The sequence below is a fragment of the Gymnoscopelus microlampas genome (genome assembly GCF_963454915.1).
Source record: "Gymnoscopelus microlampas genome assembly, chromosome: 14".
NCBI classification, from domain to species: domain Eukaryota; kingdom Metazoa; phylum Chordata; class Actinopteri; order Myctophiformes; family Myctophidae; genus Gymnoscopelus; species Gymnoscopelus microlampas.
In genome coordinates this window covers 14,879,413-14,897,423 of record NC_139951.1, presented here as the reverse complement: position 1 = coordinate 14,897,423, position 18,011 = coordinate 14,879,413, and the positions used below count along the sequence as shown (strand labels likewise).

The 18,011-nt window shown below is 46.9% G+C and overlaps 1 protein-coding gene across 1 annotated transcript; it reads left to right on the top strand.

Annotated features, from left to right (window-relative positions):
* The first annotated feature begins 251 nt into the window (after window positions 1–251).
* Window positions 252–17,620, top strand: med1 (mediator complex subunit 1). Its single transcript, XM_084078025.1, has 16 exons — window positions 252–380; window positions 1,477–1,583; window positions 2,280–2,358; window positions 2,837–2,891; window positions 3,569–3,701; window positions 4,172–4,200; window positions 5,020–5,091; window positions 6,214–6,288; window positions 7,152–7,315; window positions 9,020–9,131; window positions 9,497–9,621; window positions 10,400–10,527; window positions 11,277–11,478; window positions 11,984–12,079; window positions 12,738–12,843; window positions 12,942–17,620. Exons 1-16 carry the CDS (start codon window positions 260–262, stop codon window positions 16,927–16,929), a joined length of 5,592 nt encoding a protein of 1,863 aa, XP_083934151.1. The 5' UTR covers window positions 252–259; the 3' UTR covers window positions 16,930–17,620.
* Window positions 17,621–18,011: the final 391 nt, after the last annotated feature.

Sequence of the window (18,011 nt, the reverse complement as noted above, 5' to 3'; positions counted from 1 at the left end):
GAGAGAAACAAGCAAACAGGTCTAGGAAAACCAGCCCAAAAGAAGCGACTATGGGCCACACATGACATGAGCACACATATACATCAGCTATTTGAAAATTGCAGATCTACAAGCTCACAACGCGTCGCTTTGACCTTGTAGATCGGCTATTTTCAAATAAAATATTGCGGGGAAATTATGATATGCAGATCTGGCAACCCCGGCTACGGGAGCCGATGAGGGCCACAGTGGTTAACATACGATGGCAGCAGCAGTGAACATGGCGGCGGTGTCTGGGGCTCCACTGCAGGGCAGCAGCCCGGCCAGAGAACTCTCTCTGTCCGCCCAACAGGGAGGCAGCCAGGCCCATGGAGAGAGGCTCAAAGCCGAGGAAGGAACAGGTCATTAATAAGATATTATAATGTTTGTTATCTATTCTTTAATGGCAGGTTGGGGGGGCTACCACTTAGCCAGGCATGCTAACGCAAGCTAACAGTAGCTGTTGCTGCTGACATCACTAGTAAACAATAGACTGTTACTTTGAGTTGGTTAACTTAGGAAGTAAGTTGTTTGAATGCCTCTTGGTTCAAACCAAACGTCCTGATTTCACTGGCTACATCCAGGCATCATGATCTAACATAACTGGTTATTGTTGCTTCTTTGTCTGGGTTTAGTTTATCTGCCTGGGCTAGTTAGCTGAAGCCATAGATAGCTGAAGCTAGCAAAATAGCTAACAGTTTACTTTTTGTTGTTGTTGATTGAATGCTATTTACAGATTTGTACAAAAGGATCCTAAAATGATAACCCAATAAGCCCAGGGCTTGTTTCCATTGAGGTCCTGTGTATTCAATTCATCTAGACATTTAAAGACAAGATTTAAAGGATCCAGTGGGCAGGCAGTCATCCAAAAGAGAACAACTCCAGAGATATGAAGCTTTAGTTAACAATATGACAACATTAAAATATTCAGATTTTGATTATGTTGTTTAATTCAATCGTTGAACAATGATAAGGAATACAACCCATAATCACCCAGTGTGTTTCTTTTCCTATGACCTGTGTTTATCAGTAGTCAGAATTAGTCAAGAAATAATGAGCTGTCCCCACTATCTCCGCGAAAGAACTGGATTTGTTGGACCTCTTTGAGTCTGGATAACTGCAAACAACTCTATGCTATAATGCTATCTGGTATCTAGAGCTGACAGCCCATTCATCCAAACAGAAAAGTCCTATCTGATTGTATTAAACTACGTTAAACTCACCAAGATTGCAGTTGTACGGAAAGCTTGGATTATCCTCTTTGTATCCATCAAGTGTATCTTTAATAACAATCCACTGTAGACATGTTATAATTTCTGTTTGGGTGAATGGGCTGTCAAGGGTTGGTATTGCAATTCTAGATGCCAGATAGCAGCATCATAGCATCTGAGTTGCTTGCGACTAGAATCTGGACACTGTGAATATACATTGTGTATGTTTCTGTCTGGTGTGTTTCAGAGGCCGAAAAGCAGACTCGGGTGGCTGCCCTGCTGGAGAAGCTTCATGCCAAACACAATGCTTCTCGGCCCTGGCAGGAGACCAGCAAGGTGGTCCGACAGGCCATGGTGAGACAAAATGATTCAGTTCACACAGTGCTGCTGCTGTTGTTGTCGTCGTATGTCATCAATAACTGAACTACACTTGTTGTATGTGTCATTCTTGCACTCCAAATGGCTGATGTTTTCAAGCTTATTTAAAATGCTTTTGTCATAGGGGTGTAATGATTATATAACAGCCTCTATACTTGCCAATGTGCTCACTGTAGCAGCCTAATTTATTCCTGCCACCCACCCATTGGTGTGTTCAGATCTGTGGGTAGTGGAAGAACTATAGGCAGGACTTCAGTTGTATCTTGCTAGTGCAAACCGTTTTGGATGTTCGACTTCCTTCGCCTTTGTTCTGCAGTCTGTACTATAGCTATATCCCTGGCTAAGCGTGAGTCTGCTGGTGAGGAAGAATGCTGTGTGTGTGGAGCTAAAGCGGAGCATTCTGCGTATTGTAGTAATTGGACCAGGGAAAGTCCTTGCACTATGTAATAAAGAGATGATAGATGATCTATAGCTGGTGTATAGCTGGTGTTTTTAACGGTGTGGCTCTGCAGGAGGCGAGATGTCTAGAAGTAAGTTTCTTGTAGTTGACCTACATGAGCAACTTTTATTTATTGGTTGTTGGTTCTAAATTTCGTTTTCGATATATTTTTTGTTCCATTGCCCAGCCCTATGTTCTATTTGCCGCCTTATCGATCCACTCATTGTCTGCAGGAGAAACGTGGCGTTATGAACCCGGCGGGCCGCCAGCTCTTGTTAACCTGCCTGGAGACCCTGCAGAAAGCGCTGACAGGTGAGCGCGGTACTTTAAAACCTTGCTTTGTTTGGTAAAAGGCTGCGTATGAGATCAGAATCAAAATCATTTTTTTGTCAGATATTGTTTGCACGTAAAGAAATTTCACTCAGTGACATTGTTGCAGTATAGAAAAATAATTTATTTGCAGGGGGGGTTCCTCTGTGCGATTTAATTTGCCCAAAAATATAATTTTTCAAACAAAATAATTTATGAAAAAACATAAACAGATGAAATACGGAGCTATACGGTCTCTGCCTGACAACAATGATATGTAATGCACTACACTACAGACTGTAGACGCTGGAGTAGCAACATGGGTAAATGTTTCTCTCACAAGTGAGCCAGAACCCAGTAGTTGAGTAGTAGTTCACAGTGCTATCTGATTCTATGGGCCACCATGGTCCCACTGGGGGATCCAATTTGTTCAGTTTCCTGTGTTCATTTGTTTTTTCTTTTTTGTTTGTTTTCTTTCCAGTATCATCTCTGGCCTCCATGACTGATCGTCTGGAGTCCATTGCACGACAGAACCAGTAAGTCTTCTGCTTTCTGCTTCTTTAGGCTCATCCTTTCTCTGCCTGCCTGGCCGTGGACTGGGAGCCAAAACAAAACCACAAGTTGTTAAACCTTCAGAGGTTATTGTTTGTCTATCTGATTATATTTCTATTTTATGTCAAACAAGGTTGGTAAAGCGGTTAAACGTGCTGTTGTGTTTTAGGACTCATTTGGATTGTGAGATAAAAAGTTAGTGTCTGACTCTAGAGTACAATACACTGATGTTGGCTTACAAAGCAACCAAAGGCATGGCACCCCCATATCTTCAAAGCCTAATCTAACTCTACAGCCCCTCCTGCTCACTCAGATCAGCTAACACAGGGAAGCTGTCTGAACCTTCCCTAAAACATTCGGGACAACGCTCCACTTGCTTATTCAAAGTCGCTCTGGATAAAGAGTGATGCTAAATGCCTAAATTGTAAATGTTCTCTGTCCACATGTGCTACATTTCCATTTAGCTTGCTATAGACTTATTATTTCCATGTTCTGTATAGCTCTTATTTGTCTCATTAATACTGCATACTAAATCGTAAACATTATACCATGCAGGGCTGTGCAGTTTATATATTCACATCGTCCTATCAACCTTATCACCAGTTATATCTGATCTGTCTCTGTTTGTCTCTGCCTCTCTCTCTCTCTCTCTGTCTTCCAGGCTGGGTTCCCATCTCAGTCCATCGGGGACAGAGTGTTACATCACGTCAGACATGTTTTACGTGGAAGTCCATTTGGACACCAGTGGACAGCTGGTGGACGTCAAGGTGGCTCATCATGGAGAGAACCCTGCGGTCAGTACCATTTAAAGCGCTACCATTTAAACCGCTCTATGAGCTACAATCAAAAATAGCAGATCTACAAGCTCGTAGCGTGGCACTCAATGCCGCACTATGAGCTTGTATATCTGCTATTTTTGAATAGCCAAAGAAATCTAAATATGACACACAGATGCGTTCCCGGTCTTAAAGGGTTAAAGCCCGATTTATACTTAGTTGTGGGCCTTTGTCGCACACCGAAAATAGCAGCTCTACAAGCTTGCAACGCGTATTGAATTCCACCCAAATGTAATGATTTATTTATTATTATTATGTTATCTTTGAGTAAACATGGAGAAATGTTACATAATGGATAATATGAAGCAATGTGTTTTCACTCATTATTCCTCATTTCCACCTGAAACGACATATTTGTTGGCGTAGTGTAGAAGATTCGTCACAATCTTTGATTGAATTATTCCCCTTTTTCTTTTTGTTGCTCACAGAGCTGTCCCGAGCTGATCCAGCACCTGAGGTGAGAGAAACCCAACGCACACAGTACAATATAAACATAAATATGTTGAATATGTTGTATATTAGATTAGGGTGAAATTGTTGTGAAATGTGTTATGCAAGGGATAATGCATGGGGAGGTAGTCATTATTGAAATTTAAAGCCCGACAGGGCGATTAACCACCGAGGCGCAGCCGAGGTGGTTATCCCGCTTATTACACGGCTACTTAATAAATACATAAATACATTTACCCAAAAGTAACAACAAAACGAAGTATTTCCTTGCTTACGGCAATGAAAGTATTCCATAAGTATTGGGCTGGGCGGACAAGTTTGCCTCGCAAAAACAAATGACGAAATGGAAAAAAACTCGCCCCAAAACACACTCGCCCCCCATTCTATTTACTGCCGATTTGCCTGTAATACCGCCGGATTTGCCCCGGGGCGACTGTGTTTTGGGGCGAGCGTTTTGGTATTCCCCCGTTGTTGTGCCACGATAAACAAGGAAGCGCAGTGGATCAAATAGAATGACTTCTCGGTTATTGCATCGTCTATTTCTCACTTCAAATGTTTTCAAAAACATTCTTGAGAGCAACGTTTAGTTGTAAATGACATTGTTTGTTTGTTTACATGGCTGTCATGTTGGATAAAGCATATAACCAAGCAGCACAGGTTGACATGAGCAGGTGTTCTGAGTCTCTGATTACACAGCGGTCCGTTATAGAGCTCATAGGTCATTATCCAGAAATAATGACCGATGACTGACCAATCAGAATCGAGCATTCAACCAAGCCGTGTAATAAAGTGTAGTAATAATCATCTTTATCACCTGCCTCTTCAGGGAGAAGAGTTTTGAAGAGTTCTCCAAACACCTGAAGGGACTGGTCAATCTGTACAAACTTCCTGGGGACAAGTAAGTAGATTGTGCAACAGTTAATCGATTTAATCTATTATAAGAAATAACTGATAACTGAATAAAATGATCTATTTTTGGGCATGTCATAGGTTAAATTCTTCTTTCAAAAATAGTGAAAAAGCTGAATCTGCTATTTTTGCACGGCACCATTAAGCGACAAAATAATCGATTTGTTGGTATATGTATATAAAAAACACTGGCTTCGTAGCCAGGGCAGAGAATAACCCAAACCAAATCGAGTTAAGCCGAACAGGCAGCAGTGTTCAATCTAGATTGTGGCAGGCATACATGCGTGGCTCACTCATGTTCAACAAGGTTTCAGTAAAAAAACAGTCCCAACATGCTATCAATAGTGCTGACTTGAAGGCGCTAGTCAATTGAAAATCTTACTGAATAGGATTGTTGTAGATGGATGGATCTTTATTGATACTACGAGGGAAATTCAGTTGTCATGGGGGAACCGCAGTATGAAACACAAGACGGATACAGAAAAAAAGACATACTAAGATATTTATTTAGTTGAATAGATAAAGATCTTGTTTAATGAGGAGGTTGGTTACAGAACAGTGCATGCCGCTAAGTACGGTTCTGCAGAATCATGAAGTTGAATGCTTCATTCTCTTGATCATTTAGAATGGCTGACGTGTTGCTGATGTAGCATGGGCACTGGATATGACTTGCACAATGTAGTTCTTTTTCACTTCAGTGCATATATTGATACAGGCTTCCGATCCAGAGCCAGAGCATTTCTCCAACAATAAAATCCAATATAGAAACTGTAGCTAAGTGACTTGATATCTTGACATCAAGCTGTTGGCTTTCTCAAACAGGAGGAAAATGGGTTATATCAAAAAAAGACAGAAAAGGAAAAACAAAATCTATTATGCCCCAAATTGATCGCATAAGTCTGTTACTCAATCAAAGTGATACATTGCCCTGGCCTTTGATGTCGGCCAATAACTGAAAGTTCAAGATTTGGAATGGTATCTGCAATGAAACACTGTTATTGACACAAATGATACTCGGGACAAATAGGAAAGATCTTCCCTCCTCGGATCTGTAGTGCAATGTTATCTTTCCCCCCATGTGTGATTGTCTTGCTGTCATTGTGTGTTCCAGTAAGCTAAAAACCAAGATGTACCTTGCACTGCAGTCCCTGGAACTGGACCTCACCAAGATGATGCACATGTTCAGGTCAGTTCATTAACCCAGTGTTTCCCAACCTGCTGTCCGGGCCCACCTTGGGAGAGTGCGAAAGACCACAGAGGCCTTGTTTTATGCATTGGGAGCTTGTAGATCGGCTATTTTCGCCATATGATGAGAACTATACAGGGCTTAAGTTGTTAACGTGTGTGTGTGTGTGCGGCGCGCATGCGTGTCGCACGTGTAGGTGGTCTCAGTGTTTTTCAGATGTAAGAAGGGGGCAGGGGGCTCTAAGGGAAAAGAGTTGGAAACTATTGCATTAACCACATGAACCCTAGCTTCCCTATTCTGGGCATGTCATAATAGGTGAACATTCGGCAAGCCGAAAAAAGCTGATATGTAAGCTCATAACGCATCGCGACGCGTTCAGGTTTCCATTCAGGGATTTATGCACAAAATCCAAAATGTGCAAAAAAAACAGGTTGATGGACTACAGACAAAGAAAATAAGATTTAGGATGTATTTTTGTTACATTGTATTTGTGCTTTTTTGTTATTGATAAATTGGCCAATGGCCATAACGACTTAAACCCTACATATTAGTGAGTTAAAATCGTTGAATAACAGCTATGTTATTTTTGTGAATTTATAATCTCTACAATAAATCTCTTCTCCGAAAATAGCCTACAAGTCTACAAGCTCAGCTTATGCGTCAGCTATTTTCCCCAAATGCCCCCCCCCCCACCCCCGATTAGAGATGCTAGGGTTCAAGTGGTTAAATTGTTTGCCTCTGAGTGGCATTAAAAGGTCTTTAATCCAACTTGCCTAAACCTGCAGGTTGAGAATTTTAATTCAACTCCTCATCTCCTCAGCATACCCTCTTAACTCAAGTCTTTTCCTCTGCTTGCATTCCAGGTTAGCGACCAACGCCAACACGGTGGAGACCATTCTCCACGGCAGTGTGGGCCTGCTGGCGCCCCGCAGCGGCGGCCATCTTGTTTCTCTGCAGTGTTACGTGTCTCCCTACGATGTTTTTGAAGAGGGAACAGGCACGCAGCTTAACTTCACAGACACTAATGGTGAGTGAATGATTTACGTGATATAGTTGCATGTAGGGTTGGTGTCATATGGACAAAATATGATATCTTTGAACAAATACCTCCCATCGATATTTGTGGGGATGACAGTGGTTCTTAAAGTAGGGTTCGGGGGCCACCAGGGGTCCTTGATGGCGTTCCAGGGGGTCCTCATATCAGAAACTTAAGTTAATCATCAAAATCCGTTTAACCATTTTAACCCTATCTACATTGGATATTTGAAAATGGACGATCTACAAGCTCTCAACACGTCGCATTGCACGTTGTGAGCTTGTAGATCTGCTATTTAAAAAAATCTTGAATAAATGTGTTTTATAATATTTATTTTTACGTTTTAAAACACATATCTTGTATTGGCAGCCCCTGGTACAAAGTCTTTTGAGATGGGGGTCCGCAGCCTTATTTGGGGATCCTTGACATGAAAATGTTTGAGAACTCCTGGACTAGACTGAGATTTCTGATAAATCATCAATAATGCCTACAGTATATAACTAAATGAGTAAATGTCAATTTATAGAACAGCTAGAACAGTCAGGGTAAAAATGACATCACTTAACTATAACGCAGTCTTTAAAACCAGGAAAACACTATGTATGTCACTTTCACAATATCGAGTGTCATAAGATGTCGATATAATATCGATATATTGGCCAGCCCTGTTTCATGGTGTTGGCAGATCCAGAAAAGTGTTAACCATTTGAACAGTCTTTTCTGTTCATCTTTATAGGTTGAATTGGTCTTATATTTCATTTTAATTGTATCAAAACGGTCTTAACCACCTATATACTTCATTAACCAGGGTCCCCCGTATTTGTCCCCTTAACTGTTTTACCTCCACACCAAATAGTTTCTCCGAAAATAGTCGATCTAGCTGATCTTGTTGTACTTTAAATACCAAAAATTCCTATTTTTCTCTCCAAATATTCCCCTATTATGACAAGTCTAGAATAGGCTAGGGTTCATGTGGTTAAATATCAACATTACACGCAGCATATCTGCTCATCTCCATGCCCCTACACAGACTGTTGGAGAACACAGAAGCCGCTTTGCCGTAATAGCCTATCTATTAGAGTAAATCTGTATTATTCCCCAAGGGCCATTTCTTCTTCCCGGTCAGCGTTTCTTTTCCCTGCAATGGCACTTCAGAATGCAAATTACCGTGACTAAAGACTTCTTAGGCATACATCCTTGCATAATTTGAACAGTTATGTCCTGGAAACATAAATTCCATAAAGCGTGAGAACCTTGCAGAAGCCTTCGTGTTGCCTCTTATTTCTCTGCCCCATCATGTGTTATATTGCACTGTTTCCCAAACAATGGGTCGGGCCCACTTCTGGGTCACGGACCCATTTTTATAGGACCCATATTTCCTACATTAAAAATATATACATTTATTTGTATTATAAGATTTTCAAAAACGAAAACGACAATAAATCAAAATTCTAAAGAACACCCCCCCCCCAAAAAAACACACAAACTTAAAAAAAAAAAAAAACTGCAGATCTACAAGCTTGCATCGCGACTAATTGTGAGCTTGTAAGTTGGCTATTTTCACTATTAAATGGGGCTTAAGTTGTTGATTCATAATGTATTTTTGTAAGTTTGGGTCCACAGAAGACATACAAAAAATGACCTGTTAGGTCTTGAGCTGATCCCTGTTTAATTGGACCTGTTGTTGTTGCACAGTGCCCAGGTCCCTGGGCATCAGCGTGTCGGTGTCAGTGGAAGGAACCGCCTCTGTGTTCAAGCTTCCCATCGCTCCGCTCATCACCGGCTCCCACCCGGTCGACAACAAGGGGTAAGACAATCCCAACACACACCCTTCATTTCTCACCTGCACTGGAACGTGGAAATAAATCAATATTTGTGTGTGTGTGATTTGTATTACTATACTTGCGTGGGCCAATTGTCCCCTCAAGTATAGTACAATTTAGTACATCATTGTGAGGATAATTTACCTGAAACTAATTTGGGGAGTTTACAATTAGGAAAAGATTCAGTTTAGGGTTTGTATTAGGGCATTTAGATGGGGTTAGTTATTCCTGTGTTGCGCTTGTAGATCGGCTGTTTTCGGCTTAAGAGAGGGAGAAAAAATAAATAAAATGGCATTCATAAAATCGCCGTCCTCACAAGCATTGTAAGAGAACCCTGTGTGTGTTTCAGGACGCCCTCCTTTTCCTCAGTGACCAACTCCAACTGTGTGGACCTGCCTGCCTGCTTCTTCCTGAAGATGAACCGACCCATGCCTTTCTCTCTGTCGTTTATACAGAGGATGGGCTCTGCTACTGGTGGGTTTCACCACTTAAACCATTGGTTCTCAACGTCTGGTCCGGGGATTTGTTTCCATGTGTACACTCTAAGAGTTCCAGATCCGTAAGGGTCCATTTGGACAACCTGGTGGTCCCCAGACCAGAACGTTGAGAAACGGTGCCATAGACTTTGTTCTACGTGCAATGGCTTAGAATAAGTGTGTCTTGGAAAGTTCCCAGTTTGATCCCCGGCTCCACCTAGGTTAGTGTCAAAGTGTCCTTGAGCAAGACACTGAACTCCTAATTTCTCCCGATGAGCAGGTTGGTGCCTTGCATGGTTTCCTCTGCCGTTGGTGTGTGAATGGGTAAAGCTTTGGATAAAGGCGCTGTATGAATGCACCATTTACCATTTTACCTTTATTTATGCTTTTGTTGGAGCCCTGTCCAAAATATCTGCTGTACACAAAATTACAACAACATATAAAAACAATATGAAAGAAAACATTAAAAGTGAAAATACAGTGAATTAATCTTTAATGTGCTGCACAAGTGCACAGTAAACAAAAAGATATTACTGTGGATCACAGTGCAATACCCTGTCAAAATGGCAACATTTAAGGGGATTTAATTTTCAAAGTGAATGCAATGGTATTAGTATTGTGAGATTGGTAAATGGTAATACGTTATCAGATTTTCAGGAAAGTGGGACGACAATAGATCTCCGATGCATTTCAGAGTGGAATTTGGGGATTCTTTGCATGAAGTATAATTTGCTGATGTCTGTGTGTGTGTGTTCTCTGTCCATCTCTCCTTGCAGGCATCCCAGTGTTTGACAGCTCCCCCAGTCTGGCTCCTCTATACCAGCTTATTGTTCACAGCCAACGACAGCTTCTGGAGGAAGGCAGTCCGCCTCCACCTCCCTCACACAACATGCACTTCTACTCTGTAAGTACACACACACACACACACACACTCACACTCACACTCACACTCACACTCACACACACACACACACACACACTATCTGGTTTCGAAGCTCACATACATTTATAGTAGGGCCTGAGCGATAAATCGGTTTATTTGACTTATGTTTTACTTTTTTCATGGTATCGGCAATTGTGCAGCCGTTGTGTCCAGATTTTTAACCTTTAAAATGTTTTAAGAAGTAGCTGATCTACAAGCTCACAACATGAGCGACACATTGTGAACTTTTTTTTTTAACATTTCTGAATAGTGCTTAACACATCGAGTGCCAGAGTTTTTTTTAAACAGGGTACATCCAGTGCACATACAGAGTACGATCCTCCATTGCAGATTGATCGCCCGTCGAATATGGCTTGTTTTCACCACTGTAAAAAAGTATGGAGATATGGACCTTTTTCTCCAAATCCTATCATCGGAGTGGACGAAAGTGACGTTTTTTGGGCTCACGTCACATCCGTCCATTCCGTTTTAAAGGGACCTAAGATCATTCCTAAGTTGCGTTAGAGCGCCCCTCGTTTTTGGCACTCAACGGTTGTATTTGCAAACTTGTGTTTGGCACTCAATGTGTTAAGTGGCTAAATAAAAAAAAATCTGTTTGTGTCAAGCTCACAACCACCACGATTTTCATCACTCACACAAACAAGTAATAAATTGTATTTGTAGACAGAATACCTCACTGTCTCTCTCTCTCTCTCTCTCTCTCCCCACAGTCACTGCCAGACCAGCAGCACTGCTACTTCCTAAACGGCGACGCGCCGGTGCAGGACGGCCGCTCCCTGCAGGGGGCGCTGGTGTCCAGGATCCCCTTCCGCCACCCGGCCCAGGTGCCGGCGCTGCTCGACATCATCCGCCACCAGGCGGCCTACAACACCCTGGTCGGCAGCTGTGTGAAGCGCACATCCATCAAAGAGGGTAAGAGGTAGTGGATGGGCCCGTCTGGCTGAATGTGGAAAAAGTAGCTGGTTCCACTCAAACGCCTGCTTTAATGGAGTCTGTTCAATGTCACTGAATCAATGTCATTTTGAGAGGAACTGAATTCGCAGAGACACTTTAGGAGTAGCCTATCTAGTCAGCGTTTTCTTGTCGATGCTAACCAGATGTTCTGTGAGACCAGCTTTTAGAAATAGTAGTTATGCATTAGCTACCGAAGATAGCCACAAGCTTACAACGCATTGCACATTGTGAGCATGTTGATCTGCTATTTTCACATTGTGTGTGATTATTATAATTTTGTATTTATTTGAAAACGTTCTCCTATAATGACATACCCGTAATAGAGATGCCAGGGTTAATGTAGTTAAAGTACAAGGTGTGTGAGTAAGTAAGGAATAATAGGACTTTCGGTCACTCACTAGAACCACTGACAAGAGACCAGTTGTTGATGAAGGAATATGTTGTGTCCTGACTGTTCCTCCAGACAGTGCAGGTCTGCTGCAGTTTGAAGTGTGTCCCCTGACCGACTCCAGCTTCAGCGTGTCTTTCCAACATCCCGTCAACGAATCACTCGTCTGTGGTGAGCACACACTCCTGATAACTCACTACGCTTTATTCTGCTTTTACTTTGTCGCTGTCATGAACTTTTTTACTGACAGTGTGAAACAGGGGTCTTCAACGTTTTTCCAGGCAAAGGCCCCCTAGCTAAGAGAGAGATGAAGCAGGGACCCCCACTACATATTGTATAGAATTGTGTTGCAGATTAAACAATTTCATAGATCGCTTCATAGATTGACTATCATCAGTGTTTTTTTTGGTTTGTTAGTTTCAGACATTTAACCACTTAAATCCTCAATACTTAGTAAACTGGACCTTTGGCTCTGTACTTGGCTTGCTCCTTTTTTCCCTCTACACAAAACCTCTTTGCCTTAGCTACCGCCAAAGATCCCCTCACGCTGTAGGTCTGCTATTTTCAACAAATGTTTGCCTCAGAATAGGGATGCTAGGGTTGAAGTGGTTCATGTGAAACCACAAAAAAAGTTCACACAAAGATTTGGCACCCCCATCCCCCCCCCCTCCCCCCCGTAGTAACTCTGAGGACCCCCTGTTGAAGACCCCTGGTGTTCAGCATATGAACCTGAATGGACAATTCAACTGTTTGTGTACTGTTGAATCGATTACTGTGTCAAACTTGTGACGCTAACTGCCCTCTCCTCTGCCTACGTCTGGTGCTGTAGTGGTGATGGAGGTGATTGACTCCAGACAAGTGGCCTGCAAGCTGTACAAAGGCCTGTCGGACGCTCTGATCTGCACCGACGACTTCATCACTAAAGTGGTTCAGAGGTGGGTCCGTCTTTTTCTCTGCCTCCTAATTGTGTGATTATTCCAACTCATTATGATGTCCAACAACAACATCGCTAATTGTGTCCTCGTCTCCTCAGGTGCATGTCCATTCCTGTGACCATGCGAGCCATCCGGAGGAAAGCGGAGACCATCCAGGCCGACACGCCGGCTCTCTCCCTCATCGCCGACGCCGTGGAGATCATGGTGAAGAACAACCTGCCGCCCTCCGGGAGTCCCAGCTACAACATGGCCGCGGGCGACGGCACCAACCCCATGGGCCTGCCCGGGCTCACCGGGGCCAGCACCCCTACTGGAGGAGGGGCCCCCGGGGGTCCCAACTACGCAGGCCCCATCAGCTCTTTGTATGGGGCCCGTGGGCAAGGCCAAGGTGGAGAGTGCCAGGGAGGGGCAGCTGGGCAGGGAGCCTCACAACAGCAACAACAGCAGCAGCAACAACAACAAGGTCAGGGTCACACTGACGACTACAGCAAAGTCACCCAGAATCCCATCCTCACCAGTCTGCTGCAGATAACCGGAAGCGTGGGTTCGAGCCCCAGCTCCCAGAACGCGCCGCCGCAACCCCACCAGACCCCTCCGCCAACCTCTTCGCCCGCCAGCAACACCAAGAACCATCCCATGTTGATGAATCTGCTGAAAGACAACCCCACGCAAGACTTTGCCGCGCTGTACGGCTCCAGTCCGCGGGAGAGGCAGAACTCCTCGTCTGGCTCGCCGCGCACAGAGAGCATGGGTGGCAGTTGCTCTGGTGGTTCAGGATCGAAGGGGAAGAAAAAACGCCCGCGGGGCCCCGAGAAGGGTGGGGCGATGCCTGGCGCCGGCGGTGGTGCCGGGGGAGCAGGCGGTGGGATGGGCATGAAAGGTCAGTCATCCATGCAGCACCACCACCAACACCAGGCCTCGCACGAGGACGACTTCCACCGCGAGCTCTTCTCCATGGACGTCGACGCCTCCCAAAACCCCATCTTTGACGTGAATCTCCCCGGCGACGGCTTAGACACGCCCCACAGCATCACCCCGGCGCCCAGCCAGTGCGGGACTCCACCCTCTGGCCCCTCTGGCGTGTCTTACCACGCACAAGCACACGTCCAGTCCCAGCAGCAGCAGCAGGCCCTGCCGCCTCGCATGGTGCGCCTCTCCAGCTCCGACAGCATCGGAGCCGACATCACAGAGATCCTGTCGGATCTGCCGGAGCAGACGGGCAAAGGCAGCGGCGGAGGCCCGGGACAGCACCACATGGGCAGCGGCGGCGAGGACGGAGGCCCCCTCGGCACCCCCAACCGCGACTCCTCCAGCTCGGGCCAGGGCAGCGCCGTGTTCGACTCGGCGGACATCTTCAACCCCAACAGCAACGAGAACCCCTTCACGGACGCCGCCGACCTCATCGCCGAGGCGACCGCCACCGCCGCCACGCCCACCAGCGACTCCTCGTCCACCAACTTCTTTCCAGACGCCGCCGACTTCAACCCCGACCTGCTGACCTCGGGCCACGGCTTCTCCCAGGGCTACTTCGACAACAGCTCGCCGAGCGCGGACGGAGACATGGACCTGGTCAAGGGCTTCGGCGGGAGCAGCCAGCAGAACACCCCGGCGGGGACGCCCCAGAACCCCACGCCGCACGGACAGAGCACCCCGGACCCTTCGCTCAAAGACTTTGACATGGGGATTGTTTTTGGAGGTAACAGTGGCGGGGGTAAGCCGCTTTTAGGGCAGGCTCCGGACTTGGCGGACACGCACTCGTCTCACGGAGGGGGCGCGCAGAGCCCCCTCATGATGGGCCTTGGGGTGATGGGAGGTGAATTCAAGAGCGCAGAGGCCAAGGTGAAACAACAGCAGCAACAACAGCAGAGCCTCATGAGGCCCAAGGACGACAACGGCGGCAGCTGTGGGAGTGGCTCAGGCATGGGCATGGGCGGAGCCATGTCGACGGAGGGCAAACAGGTGAAGCGCAGCAGGACGCCCTCCAGCGAGGGAAAGTCCAAAGAAAAGCCCCCCAAACGCAAGAAGCTGGACCCTGACGGGAAGTCGCCGTCTCACAGCTCGGGGGGGCGGCCGTACACCCCTCCCAGCGGCGGCTCGGGGTCCGGAGGAAGCATGAGCGGCGGAGGCTCCAAGTCGCCCGGCAGCTCGGGACACTCCCAGACCCCTCCGGGAGGCGGCGCCACGCCTCCCATCCCCAAGATCACCATCCAGATCCCCAAAGGCATCTCCGGGGGGAAAACCTCGTCCCACGGCGGCTACACCTCCAGCAGCTCCGCCACCAGCGGCACGGGAAGCTCGGGAAGCACCAGCGGCAGCAAGAGCCACCACTCGCACTCCTCCTCTTCCTCGGGGAAGATCAAGACCAAGGAGGGCTCCATGGGGAGCTCCCAGGGCAACAGCTCCAAGCCGGGGAGCGTGGGAGTGGGAGGCGGACCCTCCTCCCAGTCTAAAGGCTCCTCCTCTCAGGGAATGGGCGTGGGTAAACCGGGCTCCTCCCCCATCACCAAACACGGGATGTCGGGGCCGGGAGGAGGAGGAGGAGGAGGAGGAGGCGGCTCGGGCTCGGGCGGAGGCGGGAGCAAGATGAAGCCTCAGGGCGGCAAGCCTCCCGGCTCTCTCATGAACCCCAACATGAAGCCCAACATCTCCCCCTCGCACTCCCGCGGACCGGGCAGCTCCTCCGGCGACAAGCTCTCCTCCCCCATGAAGATGCAGCAGTCCCAGGTTCCGGGAACGCCGCCCTCCTCCAAGGCCAAGTCTCCCATGGGGTCGGGAGGAGGCGGGAGCTCCTCGGGCGGCGGCTCCAAGTCCGGCGGAGGAGGGATGGGCCCTCAGAAGCCGATGGGAGGCGGTTCCTCCTCCGGCTCATCGTCGTCCACGTCTTCCTCGGGCTCCATGAGCTTCTCCGGAGGAGGAGGAGGAGGCTCCCAGTCTCAGTACGGAGGAGGTGGTGGGGGCGGAGGAGGAAGCGGTGGAGGGGGAGGAGGAGGAGGAGGTGGTGGTGGTGGAGCTGGAGGAGGAAGCAGCGGGGGAGGCGGTGGAGGAGGAGGTGGAAGCAGTGGAGGCGGTGGTCAGAACAACGCCAACAATCCCAACGCCAAAGGGAAGTCTCCTAGCCGCAACAAGAAGCCCTCCCTGACGGCGGTCATAGACAAGCTGAAGAGCGTGGGAGGCGGAGGGGTCGGGGAGGACGGCTGCGAGGTCGGCCCTCCTGCAGGCGGCCCCAGCGGAGGCGGACCTCCTGGACCCGGTCCCGGCCCTGGAAACGCACCCGGCGGCGGGCCCTCCAATATGGGTCCGTCGAAACACGGCATGTCGTCTTCCCAAGGCGGGGACTACAAGAGGGAAAAGCCAGACAAAGAGGCCAAAGCCAAAGTGTCCGTTTCGGGGGGCAACAGCGGCGACAAGAAACTCATGGACCCCAAAGCAGGGGGCGCGAGCGGGACCGGACTGGCCAAAATCATCATAAGCAAGCCGGACGGCGGCTCGCCCACCATCAAGGCCAAGGTGACCCTCCAGAAAGCCGGAGACGGTTCCGGCGACTCCATGCGGCCTCAGATCTCCAGCCTCAAGGCCTCGCCGCTCTTCAGCGGCTCCACCCCCAAGCACGACCGCTCGTCCCCCAGCCACAGCCGCTCGCCGGGCTACATGCCGCTCAACCACGACAGCGAGAGCGAGTCGGGCAGCAGCTCGGTGGCCGAGAAGTCCCACCAGAACAGCCCGAGCTCGGACGACGACCAGAGCATGAGGCCCCTCCCTCCGCAGGACTACATGAGCTCCCTCCCCCTCAGCTCGGGGGAGAAGCACAAGAAACACAAGAAGGAGAAGAAGAAGCAGAAGGAAAGGGAACGAGAGAGGGACCGGGACAGAGAGAGGGACCGGGACAAGGAGAAGAAGAAGTCGTCCATGTCCATGGGGCCGTCCTCCCATCCCATGAAGACGGACAGCTGGTCGCGGTCCCCCATCTCGGCCTCGGATTCGTCCATGTCCATGATGGGTTCGGAGCGCCCCTCGCGGCCCAGTCCGGTCTACATGAGAAATGAGGACGATGACCTCATGGACTCGGCCCTCACGGGGAACATTTAACGCTTTGACACAGACTCTCGTTTGAATCTCACCCATCGTTTTTCGCCCCCATTTTGTTTTTGTTTTTGTTTTTAAGATGCATGCCATTTCACATTGAACTGGGACGCTGAATATTTATTCATTTCAAGCCACTTGGCTGTGGAACATCCGACGAACACTGACATGTTAAGTCAATGCTGTATTTTAAAATGGTATCAGTATCATTCAGTATCATCCCCATTTTCTTAACGTGATTTTAGTTTATTTAAAAAAATATGTTTTAGTCGCCTGTGATATCAAAATGTCGTTATATGATCAATTGCGGTGTTACTCATTTTATGTTTCTTTTCACTTTTAATACATTTACACTTTGGTGTTCTCAAGCTGTCATTATTGTCAGTGTCACACAGTATGTTTTAAAGAAATGATATTCAACCAGAATGCCATTATGCTTTTAAAAGAAAGACCCATGACACCTGATTTAAAAAAAACAAAGTATTTCAAAGGAAGTGTACAGTGTTTAAATTGCCTTGTTTTTCAGACAACTGGAACTTTTTAGATTTTGATACCTTTTGAACTGTTGTTGTGCCGGTTAATGTAGATAAAAAATGTTAACAGTGGAGGATTCTGTTTGAGGGGAAAACACATGACCCTTATTTTTTCTTAACTGTAGAGGATTTGGAAGCTTGAAATAAAATATTTCAATGCTGAAGATTGTTGTGCCATCTTTTTTTGTGTAAGTAGGCAGAGATGCATCTGGCTGAGCTGACCGCTTTCAGCAGTCTTAATTTGTTGTTTACAGATTAAATTACAAAAATAGAATTAAAAGAAAAGTTAATTTCAGACTTTCTAATTTAAAGCTGCTACTTTGACATTACCAGGGTTGACAATTAAGGTTCCTTTGTGAATTGAGAAAAAAAGAAATATTTTTATGTTTTTTTTCCCTCTCAAATGATACCGAAATTGGATACAACATTATTGGCTCAGGAGCTTTAAAAACATTGTTTGGGGAAATGGTAAATGAGTGACTTTTAAATGCCCACAACAGTACCAGTGTTCAGCTGAAGATGATGATAGACTTGTATTGATCCCTGTGAGGAAAT

Coding starts and splice junctions, on each gene's coding strand:
- med1 (XM_084078025.1), top strand. CDS start 260: ATGGCGGCGGTGTCTGGGGCTCCACTGCAGGGCAGCAGCCCGGCCAGA. Junction 1,584..2,279: donor AGGTGGTCCGACAGGCCATG/GTGAGACAAAAT, acceptor CATTGTCTGCAG/GAGAAACGTGGCGTTATGAA. Junction 11,479..11,983: donor GCGCACATCCATCAAAGAGG/GTAAGAGGTAGT, acceptor CTGTTCCTCCAG/ACAGTGCAGGTCTGCTGCAG.